The 12,942-nt window shown below is 40.2% G+C and overlaps 1 protein-coding gene across 12 annotated transcripts in view; it reads right to left on the bottom strand.

The window, feature by feature from the left end:
* USP40 (ubiquitin specific peptidase 40) overlaps positions 1-12,942 on the bottom strand; it is a 69,200-nt gene that overhangs the window by 31,528 nt on the left and 24,730 nt on the right. For 11 of the 12 annotated variants that reach the window (XR_007776495.1, XM_050969381.1, XM_050969384.1 and 8 more), the window contains 5 exons: positions 9,504-9,675; positions 8,568-8,652; positions 6,437-6,507; positions 4,960-5,279; positions 424-550 (listed from right to left, as the gene is read on the bottom strand). Coding sequence is in view for 10 of the 12 variants with exons in the window: in XM_050969381.1 (XP_050825338.1) it covers positions 424-550; positions 4,960-5,279; positions 6,437-6,507; positions 8,568-8,652; positions 9,504-9,675 (775 nt within the window). In the remaining 2 variants the exon portion in view is untranslated. Of the gene's footprint in view, positions 1-423; positions 551-4,959; positions 5,280-6,436; positions 6,508-8,567; positions 8,653-9,503; positions 9,676-12,942 lie in introns of those variants that run through there. The other variant, XM_050969389.1, reaches the window with a different exon arrangement.

The following is a 12,942-nucleotide window of genomic DNA, read 5'->3' as shown; positions in this document are numbered from 1 at the left end:
CAGTCTCATGGAACACATTGTTTTCATGATGGCCCCACAGAAAAGCTGTTGCAGAAGTTTACTACAGTCTACCTCAGTGAATTTTAGTCTTCTTTAGGTTGTGATGTAATTTAAAAAGTTTCTTCAAAGCAGACGTGCATGTACTTGTCTCAATTACACAAACAATGTAGTTTATTTTGGCTCTTGTGGGTGGCAATGCCAAGCCTGCCATCCATGGTGCTTTGCTGACATAAGCTATTGTACTTAACTGAAAATTCCCAAGATGAAATCCTGGTCTCACCAAAGTGAATGGGAATTTTGCCATTGATTTCAATAGGGCCAGGATTTTACCCTCTATGGTTAGCTCAACTGAACTGAAGAAGTTGTGCACAGTAAGAGAAGAATTCTGTTATATCCCTGAACAGTTGTAACTCCTTTACTCACTGTTTCAACGGTTGCAGTAATTTTAACTTGCTTCTCTTCAGCTTCCAACTGGCAGAAATTTTTAACTTGTAGCCAGCTGATATCATGCATAAAAGCAGTCAAATTGCCACTTGCCACATTCACCAAGCTGCAAACAAGATATACTTAGAGCACAGATTTATGTACTATATGCAAGCAAAGAATACAGGGAAAATGTACGCTACCTATGCTGAGGAAGACTGCTAAATGCCACAGTGTCTTATTGTTTATATATGAACTAGGTTTTATTACTATTGCTTATAACATGGTGACACCCAAAGGCCCCAGTCATTATCAGGGTCCTTCTGTATTGTTAAAACAGAAATAGTTATAGGGTAAATTTTTCAAAAAATGCCTTAGGGACTTAAGGAGCCTAATTTCAATTTTCAAAAGGTATGTCTACACTACAAAATTATGTTAACCTAAATTACAACAACGTGCAGCCACCGCAGTAATTAAATTGCTTTTGCATGTCCACACCATGCTACTCGTGTCAGTGGTGCACGTCCTAACCAGGAGCACTTGCACCGATTTAACTGGCATTGTGGGGTGGATTCTGAAAGACAACAACAGTCAATGTAAAGCCACGCACTGTCTACACTGACACTGCATCAACCTAAGTATGCCTCGGGGGGGGGGGTGTTATTAAGTTGGTGTAGTGGGCAAGTTACATTAGCAGGAGTGACATTTTATTGTAGTCGCTTACAGAGTTAGGTAGATGTAAACTGCCGTACGTCGACCTAACTCTAGTGTAGACCAGGGCTAAGTCTCATCAAAAGCCAATGTTATTTTTAAAAATGGGACTTCAGCCCAGAAACTCCTGTCTACACTAGAAAGCTAGGTCAACATAGCTATGTCGCTTACAGGTATGAAAATTCACATGCCTGAGAAATGTAGTTAAGCCAACCTAAGCTCCAGTGTAGACCGTTCGGGAAGAACACTTTCCATCGCTGTAGTACATGTTTATGCTACAGCGGCACAGCTGCAACAGCACTGTTTCTAATGTAAACATACCCTGCGTCACTCATTCAGAAAAATTTTACCCATAGCCCCTGCACTAAAAAGCTACTTCGATCTCCAGAGGTCCAGGTTTCTATTTTATTTTATTTTTTTTATAAACAAAAGGCAATTAATTTGGTGCGTCAAGGGAACATGATCTTACTAGATAGCAATCATACAATTTTTCCACAATCAGAACCTCTTGCTCAGCAAAATGGCAAGCGTTGGAATATTAGTAGCATTCCATCTAAGAGGAATGATTAATGAACCGATCTGCTGGTGGAAAGGTACTCTGCTCCTGACAGAATTTTTGTTAGATCTTGCCATTTGTTTTTGTCCTTGTGGTTTAAGACACTTGCGCAGGACTCAGGATATCTGTGTTCAATTCCTGGGTCTCTCCAAAGACTTCCTATATGACCATGGGCAAAGTCACTATTCACTTCAGCTCCTCGTCTGTATGATGAGGAGATAACCTGTTCTCCAACCCTTTGCCAGTCTTGTCTATTAAGATTTAAGTTCTTCAGGGCAAAGACTGTTTCTTACTCTTCCACATAGTGTCCAGCACAAAAGGGCAGGCCCCTAGGCACTACCATAACATTGACAATCATGAGTCATGAGAACAATGACTTCTTTGTTTCGGTCTTCACTGAGAAGTCTGAAGGAATGTCTAGTATAGTGAATGCTTACGGGAAGAGGGTTGATTTAGAAGAGAAAATAAGCAAAGAGCAAGTAAAAATTCACTTAGAAAAGTTAGATGCCTGCAAGTCACCAGGGCCTGATGAAATGCATCCTAGAATACTGAAGGAGTTAATAGAAGAGGTATCTGAGCCTCTAGCTATTATCTTTGGGAAATCATGGGAGACGGGGGAGATTCCAGAAGACTGGAAGGGGGCAAATATAGTGCCCATCTATAAAAAGGGAAATAAAAACAACCCAGGAAACTACAGACCAGTTAGTTTAACTTCTGTGCCAGGGAAGATAATGGAGCAGGTAATCAAAGAAATCATCTGCAAACACTTGGAAGGTGGTAAGGTGATAGGGAATAGCCAGCATGGATTTGTAAAGAACAAATCATGTCAAACTAATCTGATAACATTCTTTGATAGGATAACGAGCCTTGTGGATAAGGGAGAAGCGGTGGATGTGATATATCTAGACTTCAGTAAGGCATTTGATACAGTCTCGCATGATATTCTTATAGATAAGCTAGGAAAGTACAATTTAGATGGGGCTACTATAAGGTGGGTGCATAACTGGCTGGATAACCGTACTCAGAGAGTAGTTGTTAATGGCTCCCAATCCTGCTGGAAAGGTATAACAAGTGGGGTTCCGCAGGGTTCTGTTTTGGGACCGGTTCTGTTCAATATCTTCATCAACGATTTAGATGTTGGCATAGAAAGTACGCTTATTAAGTTTGCAGATGATACCAAACTGGGAGGGATTGCAACTGCTTTGGAGGACAGGGTCAAAATTCAAAATGATCTGGACAAGTTGGAGAAATGGTCTGAGGTAAACAGGATGAAGTTCAATAAAGATAAATGCAAAGTGCTCCACTTAGGAAGGAACAATCAGTTTCACACATACAGAATGGGAGGAGACTGTCTAGGAAGGAGTATGGCAGAAAGAGATCTAGGGGTCATAGTGGACCACAAGCTTAATATGAGTCAACAGTGTGATACTGTTGCAAAAAAAGCAAACGTGATTCTGGGATGCATTAACAGGTGTGTTGTAAACAAGACACGAGAAGTCATTCTTCCGCTTTACTCTGCGCTGGTTAGGCCCCAACTGGAGTATTGTGTCCAGTTCTGGGCACCGCATTTCAAGAAAGATGTGGAGAAATTGGAGAGGGTCCAGAGAAGAGCAACAAGAATGATTAAGGGTCTTGAGAACATGACCTATGAAGGAAGGCTGAAGGAATTGGGTTTGTTTAGTTTGGAAAAGAGAAGACTGAGAGGGGACATGATAGCAGTTTTCAGGTATCTAAAAGGGTGTCATCAGGAGGAGGGAGAAAACTTGTTCACCTTAGCCTCCAATGATAGAACAAGAAGCAATGGGCTTAAACTGCAGCAAGGGAGATTTAGGTTGGACATTAGGAAAAAGTTCCTAACTGTCAGGGTAGTTAAACACTGGAATAGATTGCCTAGGGAAGTTGTGGAATCTCCATCTCTGGAGATATTTAAGAGTAGGTTAGATAAATGTCTATCAGGGATGGTCTAGACAGTATTTGGTCCTGCCATGAGGGCAGGGGACTGGACTCGATGACCTCTCGAGGTCCCTTCCAGTCCTAGAGTCTATGAGTCTATGAGTCTATGAGTACAATACAACCAGTATTACTCTCTCTCTCTCTCACACACACACACACACACACACACACACACACTTGAAACTAAGGGGTATAATACTATGTATGTACTAAATGCAAGTTTGGACACATGCATTAGGATTAATTGCACTTCCCTCCTAAGAGGAAAACCATTTTGTGCTTACAACTGAATTTTTACTTTTTGCCCTTTAATAAGTGCTAGTCAAGTAGTAATGTTTCACAGCAAATCACCAGGCGTCACTACTCATAACTGTTCTAGTTATGGGCACGAAGCAGTTTCCATTGCAACCTTGTTCTCACATCTCCATAACTGACACTACTTTGGTGGATGTTTTCTATACCTGGTCTTTGACCAAAAAGTGAAATTTGCTTGCTTGACAAAACTCTGTACGGTTTAAGTTATGTATTTTATGGGGAAATATGCTTTTCTGCATTGTAAAAATATTCTAATCATGCTGAAATTTAAGTCTTGGTATGAATATAGTCCCCAATGAAGAACCTGTTACTTCATTTTTTATATTTAAAATGTTTTAAAACTTTAATGTAACCGGTAAGTCAAAATTTACATCAAGAGCTCTTGCAGTTGAAAATTTCCCTTATGTCTGGAGGGGTGCACTTTAATTGCATTTTCATGCACAGAGCCTTCCATTTAAGTGCACATTTGGCTGTTTCAGAGAATTGAAAAGATCAACTGGCAAATCCAACACAGCTGTATGCTGCCCAGGACAACTGTTACAATTCTCCTCTCCCACCACCACAGATAAGCCCCATAAAGATATCCTATGAAGTTAAATGCAAATTAATCTCCCATTCCTGATGTTGCATTAAGTACTTAACACCTTGAAATTTTAGAAGCGTTAACTCAGCCATGCTGCATACGTAAAGAGTTTCTTATTGCTCTTTACCTTGTTAAAATGTAAACCTCTGTTCTTCATATACACCATAAATGCACAAAGGATGTTCAGCAGGGCAAAGTTAATGTTGCTGTAGCAATCATAACTTTTTGGAATTTCTCCAACTTCTAAGTGCTTCATTTCACAACCCTGAGATCATCGCATTAGTGGTGGTGACAAAATGACTAACAAGAATAGCAACAAGAACATGTAACAATGTAATTCTAGTCAAAGGAATTCTGCTTGGTCTCCTAACTTTGAAACGTGTGCTTAATAGGAAAGAAACACAATCATGACATTTACCTTTGGTCATGGCTATCTAAAACTAATATTGAGCTTCCATCTGTCAGGCCAACAATTTTGACTGTCTTCTTCATATCCTCTTCAGGAATGACTTTCCAATTCTCCACCTCTTTGTCAGATCCTGAACTGTTCATTAAGATGATCCCTCCTGGCGATGCTAAGGCTTTCCACAGGGTGCTCAGTTCTGCACTGCATGGAACAACATGCTGGGATTCGATGAAATGTTGACCTTTCCCTCCTTCATTATAGCCCGCCAACCGAAGAACATTTAGAAGCACGGGTTCATGGTCAAGACCTGGTAACACCTCCACACCACCAACCTGTAGGAAGCGTGTAATATCTGCAGATGAAGGGTAATCAACAATAGCAAGAGGCCTGCGAAGTGCTGATGGTTCTAGTTGCTCAGTCATTCAGGACAAGGAAGTCTTGCTTTTTTCCCCCCTCCTCATTAGAATTAAGCCTCCCCTGACTGAATTCCACCTGAACAGCTTGCTAAAGAATATCAGAGGTGTCAAGAAGGGATACAATGTTGGGAGCCCAGGGATTGCTGTAACTCTGCATCCATTCTGAAAATACTTGTGGTAAAGGAAAAAAAATTGGGACAAAAATGGAGCTATTTAATCTTTTAGCACAGAAATCTGGAGAACATCTGCAGCAATATTACCTGCATCTGACCACTAACACACTGAATCTAAACTTCAGTCAGATGAATCATCAATGTCAATCTTCACTGATTTACCCCTTCACGATATTTATGAACTACACACTTTTATTCAATACAAAAATATATACGAATAAGACCAAAGCAGCCCAAAAAATTAAAGTAATTTGAAAGTAAAATTGGGCTATTCTGAAGCTTAGCAAGGGAACAAAAATAAATGTGCATGTCAAGAACAAAAGCTGAGACTGTTAACATTACATTTGCTTTAATTAGTTATTGGATAAATCCTTACAATGCAGAGACCTTTAAGTTCAAAAGAAGAGAATGATCCAAAGAGAGTGTGCTGCGTTCAGTGAACTATTCTTTTATATATGGTGTCAATCACTGATGCAGATTTAGCTGTCTGCTGGATGGTGTGCAGCTAAGCACATTTTTGTTATTGCCTCAAACTGACCTAACAGACAGCAAATTTAAGAATCTGCTTTGGTTTAATTGGTATGGAATTAAAAAAAAATCTATATAGTAATCATCTGGGAATCTGATTGACAATTACACACTGTACGTGGTACAGTCTGTTTACATCCCCATATCCTACTAGGAAAATAATGTACCTTGAGGTCTATGAAGGGTATAGTCACAAGCAGCATAGAGACAGCCATCTGTGAAGGAGGCTGGAGCAGCATCACTGATGCCAAATATCACCTGCACTCCTCAAGAAAGTATTATAAGGGATTTAAAATGACCAGAAACCTTTCTGAAGATTAAAATCAGATCCTCAGGAATTGTACAATATGATTTATTTTCCTGTTGTCTTACCTCCTTGCCATTCCACACAAAGACATCTGCCCCATCTGCAAGTCCAGTGCCACCCAATGTCATCTCATCTCCTGAAAAAATCAAATCATCCAGATTTTCGCAACAGGTAACCCATCTCACCTGGCAAACTGGATACAGACTAGATTTCATTAATATTTGGATGTTCTATCTACACGTAAAGTTGCTATAAAGAACAGATACAGAAGCCCAGTTGTGTAAAGTGATCCATGCCCATAAGCCTCTGAGGAGTCCCACTAAGTCAACAGGAGTACTGGTAGACATAAGGGTCCACCTAGGCAAATCCTTTTGCAGGACTATGACATTAAACTCTATTTGACAAATCTGTATGGTCAATAAACTTCCCACATGAGATTTAAAAGTATATTTTTATATTTAATTTATAATGCTAAATGCTGAAGTAGTCATGTACTGTATCTCTACAGCCAGTATTTAACGTCGATGTACTTAATTTTTGCATGCAACTAGTTTCATCTTCTTACTATAATACAGATTAAATGGCAATTACTTTAACTCTACAAGGATTACATTAAAATTTGCAAGAACACTTAACGACAGTTTTTTGTTTAGCTTCTGTTTCTGACATTTATGCTATCAAAATTACTTGACTATTTCTGGAAAAAAACTAATTTTCTGAGGCAGACAGACCAAGGCCTATCATAAGAACATAAGAATGGCCACACTGGGTCAGACCAAACGTCCATTTAGCCCAGTATCCTGTCTTCCAACAGTGGCCAATGCCAGGTGCCCCAGAAGGACAGAACAAAACAGGTCATCATCAAGTGATCCATCCCCTGTGGCCTATTCCCACCTTCTGGCAAATAGAGGCTGGTGACACCATCCCTGCCTATCCTGGCTAATAGCCACTGATGGATCTATGCTTCAGGAACTTATTTAGTTTTCTTGAATCCTATTATGTTCTTGGCTTTCACAACATTCTCTGGCAAAGAGTTCCACAGGTTGACTGTGTACTGTGTGAAGAAATACTTTCTTTTGTTTGTTTTTACCCTGCTGCCTATTAATTTCATTTGGTGACCCCTAGTTCGTGTGTTATGAGGAGTAAATAACACTTCCTCATTTACTTTCTCCACACCAGTCATGATCTATAGGCCTCTATCATATCTCATATCATATCCTCTTAGTCATCTCTTTTCCAAGCTAAAAAGTCCCAGTCTTATTAATCTTTCCTCATATGGAAGCTGTTCCATACCCCAAATAATTTTTGTTGCCCTTCTCTGTATCTTTTCCAATTCCAATATATCTTTTTCGAGATGGGGTGACCACATATGCATGCAGTATTCAGGTCGTGGGCATATCATGGATTTATATCCAATTAAAAAGTGAAGCAATAGATATTGTATTTCACTCAACTCAGATTTTTAAAAAAATCTGTCCTAATACCCAGAATGATAAACCCATATTAAGTTATAAGTGTCAAGACTAATGAAAGCCAAACTGATATCTTAACTGAGCTGTACTGTCATATTTATATATAAAAAAAAATAAAAATAAAACTTTCCTCTTTGAGTTTTCACTTCCACTAAGACATTCAGTTTAAAATGTCCAGTCCACTTGTTGCTACTATCCTGCCTCTCAGATCCTCTACTTTTTAACTATTAGATAAATGCTAATAAGACATCATAAACATTCAAACGGATATCTTAGTAAAATCTTACATGTCTGCAAATCTGATTAACTCTCAGAGACCTACACTTTCATCCTACTTCCCACCAAAGGTTTCACAGAAGAGCCACTGAAAGGATCATAAAACTTTATTATGTTTTAATATTATATTATTTATTATGTGTATTATCATAGGTCCTAGGAGTCTGAGTCATGGACCAGGTCCCCCATCGTAGGCACTGAACACACACAGATCAAAAAACAGCCTCTGTCCCACACAGCTTCCAGCTAAGTTAAGTTTGCCATAAATAAGATCAAGACTGAAGAGACTGAAGTGGATTTGCAAATAGGTCAAACTGAAGACTGAAGTTAATAAAATGTAGTAATATATTTCTCCAATAAGTTAATAAATGGAACATCTTCAAAATGCCCTAAACAAAGTATAGCGCATGCAAATAAACAATGCAGCCTTGTTTTATGCAGGTCTTACCATCAAGTGTTTGGTAAACATGAAGTCCTGCTGGTAGAGACTTTGCAGTACTGAGAATCATGTCTCCTTCCCAAAATTCCAACAGCTAATGGGTATAAATAAAACAACCAATTGTGAAAAAAAGCAAAAGTTGTAACCCCTCAGCAAAGTTTCAAACTGGTTGTAAAGGGTGAAATCCTGGCCCTCGAAATGAAGTTGAACAGAGTTTTGTTGAACAGAGTTTTGCTAATGACTTCAGTGAGGACAGGGTTTCATGAATTATATTTATATTCTCTCTGTAAAGCAGATAAGCAGTATGCTAGAGCACTTTTTAGTTTTTCACTCAAATATTTTTAGCCAACTGTCATAAATGATTACCTAGCCAATAAAGTGCAGATCAAGCATTTGTGTCAAAGTTTGAAAATATTTTGTCTTTGTTTGCACTCTACAATGAGAAATAAAAAGTGACTTGAGTTCTAAAACAAAGCCATTCCTAACTCCTGTGCTATTTGTCAAACTGAACCTGACCATTCTCTGGGAATTGTGATGTTTCTTTGGTTTACTGGGGAAAAAAAAGTTAGATTTTCCAGTTTGATAGTTTCAAAAAAAATTCTAGGACTTCTTTTCAGTATATGCTAACTTTAATTGCTGGTATTTTCTTGACTCTTCTTCCAGTCCAGGTCAGCAAGCTCCCTCCTAGTATGTAGTTGAAACAGCAATACCCAGATTGCAGACAGAAAGTGTACAAGTCTGTATGTCAACTTGAAGGTATATTTTCATTACAATGGTGAAGGGCTTATTTCATCATTTCTGTGGCTTCAGACAGAAAAATGTCAAATACTACAGAAAATTTCTTCTTGTCATACAGAGCACAGTCATGTCCACAATTTTACAATTGTCTTTGTAACTCAGGTAAAGATAAAATGTTTGGGTTAACACTCTTAAAAAAGTAAATACCTGAAATATCGATTGTCGCAGATCTCCTAGGGTTTTTCTTTTATCAATAGTCAGATCCAGCACACTTTCTTTCCAAGAAAGCGATGGGTGTAGGGCCCCATTGTAAAGTTTATAGTGAGAGCCCAAATGGAGGCGCAAATCAATATTATTGTCTGCAGAGTCAGAATCCACCCTGTTTAAAAAAACAAAACAAAAAAACAACCACACATCATACATATGTATCAATACCAATAGGCTAAAATGAAAGATGATTTATTGCTGACTGTTCTAGAGTTGCCTCTGTACATTTACAGGATTGGCACACTGTGGTGCTGAGCTCACAATTAGCTTTATATCAACACCAGAGCCACAGGTGGGAATCCGCAAAGGCCCAATGACCCTAAGACCACGTCAATCTCAGACAGCACACTATTGTCATGATATATACCCAAAATGTAATATATATTTGGAAACCAAGTAACTCACTGATCATTTTCAGAGTGGTAGCCATGTTAGTCTGTATCAACAAAAAAATAAAATAATTAAAAAAAAAAAAAAAAACCAAGGGGTACCTGTGGCACCTTAGAGACTAACAAATTCATTTGGGAATAAGCTTTCGTGGGCTAAAACCCACTTCATCAGATGCATGGAGTGGAAAATACAGTAGGAAGATATATATACACACATAGTACATGAAAACATGGGGGTTGTCTTATCAATTCTAACAAGACAATTCAATTAAAGTGGGATATTATCAACAAGAGGAAAAATCACGTTTGTAGTGGTAATTGGGGTGGCCAATTTTGAACAGCTGACAAGAAGGTGTGTGTAACAGTAGGGGGAAATTAGCATGGGGAAATTAGTTTTTAGTTTTTGTAATGACCCATCCACTCCCAGTCTTTATCCAGGCCTAATTTGATAGTGTCCAGTTCGCAAATTAATTCCAGCTCTGCAGTTTCTCACTGGAGTCTATTTTTGAAGTTTTTTTGTTGAAGAATTGCCACTTAAGTCTGTTATTGAGTGTCCAGAGAGGCTGACGTGTTCTCCGACTGGTTTTTGAATGTTATAATTCTTGATGTCTGATTTGTGTCCATTTATTTTTTTGCGTAGAGACTGTCGGTTTGGCCAACGTACATGGCATCATTAACACTTTTGCATGATTTATGCACAATAAACTCATCAAGGAGCTCATATATAAGTGTTGCAAATATGTTCTTTAAAAGTATTTGGCAAGCAGGATCTAAGCCATTCCTGTTCCAGAGAAAGGAATGAGATTCATCACCCAAAAACAAAGAAAAGCACATTTACATGCAAGGTAAACAAAGCCCTCAGGAGAGCAAGTGGAGAAAGATGAGTACTTAATTTCAAAAGGGGATAGAGACTACATCCTGTGACCCCCTATACGACAACTTGTACTCCATGCTCACCCCGTGATATGATTATGGTATACTGTGTGCAAAGTATGACTTGTGAGCTAAGTTTCCTCTAGGCTGAGCAGGGGCTCAGGGCTGCGGCAGGAAGAGGCGCCTTTCCCAGCCGGCTCCAGCACAGAACTGCCCTGGACTTGACATGGCTGGGGGAGAGGCGCCCCTCCCCTAGCCCCAGAACAGACCTGCCGCGGAGGTGGGAGAGGCACCTCATCTCCCCCAAACCCAGGTGCTGCTGTAGGGGAGGGAGGAGAAAGATGGGGGGAAAATCCTCTCCCCCCCGCCATAGCCCCTGGGCAGCCTACATCCCAAACCCCTCATCCCCGGCCCCACCCCAAGCTGGACCCCTCAACCCCCTCAGCACCCCAACCCTCTGCTCCACCCCAGAGCCCTCACCACTCCCCCACAATCCTCTGCCCCAACCCTGAGCCCCACTCCGAATCCCTCATCTCCACTGTCATCACATGAACTTTGCTATGCACACCAATATAGATGTGATGTGTCATGTCACCTCCATATTGGTGCACATAACAAAATTCATTGAGTACGTCTGGGAAAAGTTAGAGGGAACATTGTTTGTGAGGTATTATTTGAAAACTCAACCTGCTGAATATTATCCTGTTGAAATGTGTGCAACACTGCACATGAAATTATGATTTTACTATATGTTTGTTACTGAAATATGTTGTAATTCTGGGCAACACCTTAAGACCATCTTCACAAAGCGAAAAGCATGCCAACTTCGTGCTAAAAGGCCATTACCTAATTAATCGGAGATTCACGAGCAGGGAAGTTGAAACAAGAAATTTACAACTCTCCTGATGGTTGGCAGCTCACATATACCATGGAACTGCCTGACCCCATGACCCAGCAAAGACTTTTCCATTACAGAGGATCAGCGTATAAAAAGGAGAGACAGTGACTACCTCATCATCTCTCCTCCCCCCTCTCTACTCACAGCAGCACTTGAAAGACAACAGGAGCATCACTGAACTGGGGGAGTAGTCCTAGCTGGAAGGCTTTCCAGTTAGTATGGATTGCTGAGAGTTTTGGGGTGAGACAAATATTTTTGCTTTCAAATCTTATTTAGCTTGGTAAAGTTTAGGAATGAGCTTGCATGTTTATCTTTTTATTTCTTTTGTAACCAACTATAACTTATATGCCTTATTACTTAAAACATATCTTTCTCTAGTTAATAAACGTGTTTAGTCTTTCTTCTAAACCAGGTTGTTTGATTGAAGTGTTTGGAAAGCCTCTGCTTGAGACAACAAGGCTGGCTGTGCATTTTCGTTACCCTTTGCTGGAATGACAAACTAATTTATAAGCTTGTACGGTCCAGTGTGATACTGAACAATACAAGACGTGCAATTCTGGGGGGTCAAGGCTGGGTCTGAGATCACCCTGCAAAAGTACATGGTCAGTAGAAGCTAGAGCAGGGATTGGCAAACTCAGGCACGCAGCTCGCCAGGGTAAGCACCCTGGTGGGCTGGGCCAGTTTGTTTATCTCCTGCGTCAGCAGGTTCAGCAGACCACAGCTCCCACTAGCCATGGTTTGCTGTCCCAGGCCAATGGGGGCGGAAGAAAGTGCCAAGGGATGTGCTGGCCGCAGCTTCTTGCATTGGCCTGGGACGGCCAGGGGGAGCCGCGGTCCGCTGCACCTGCCAACGTGCTTACCCTGGCGAGCTGCGTGCCAGAGGTTGCTGACCCCTGAGCTAGAGTATGACCTGGATGCTTGGCTGCTGGCATCAGAACAGTGAGCTGCAGCACCATAGCATTTAAGGCACCCAAAGTTTACAGGGCAGGCGATGACAAAACTCCCTACTGATCTGGGTTGAATCTCAAAGTGCCAAAGGCCCTCAAAGAAACAAATGATCTATGCATTGTGCAGTGCAGAATAAAGAAACCCTCCAAAAACATGCTAAAATATTTGTTAAATAGTGCTGATTTCTTCGGGGCCCTTCAAAGATCCATTTGTAATATAATTAGTTTGTTTTATGGAAGATAACCCTAATCTTAGTTTTTCTACCCAACTT

This window comes from Gopherus flavomarginatus, chromosome 10 (assembly GCF_025201925.1).
Source record: "Gopherus flavomarginatus isolate rGopFla2 chromosome 10, rGopFla2.mat.asm, whole genome shotgun sequence".
NCBI lineage: Eukaryota > Metazoa > Chordata > Testudines > Testudinidae > Gopherus > Gopherus flavomarginatus.
Note: the sequence above shows the minus strand (reverse complement) of the source record. Positions and strands in the feature narration are given on the sequence as shown.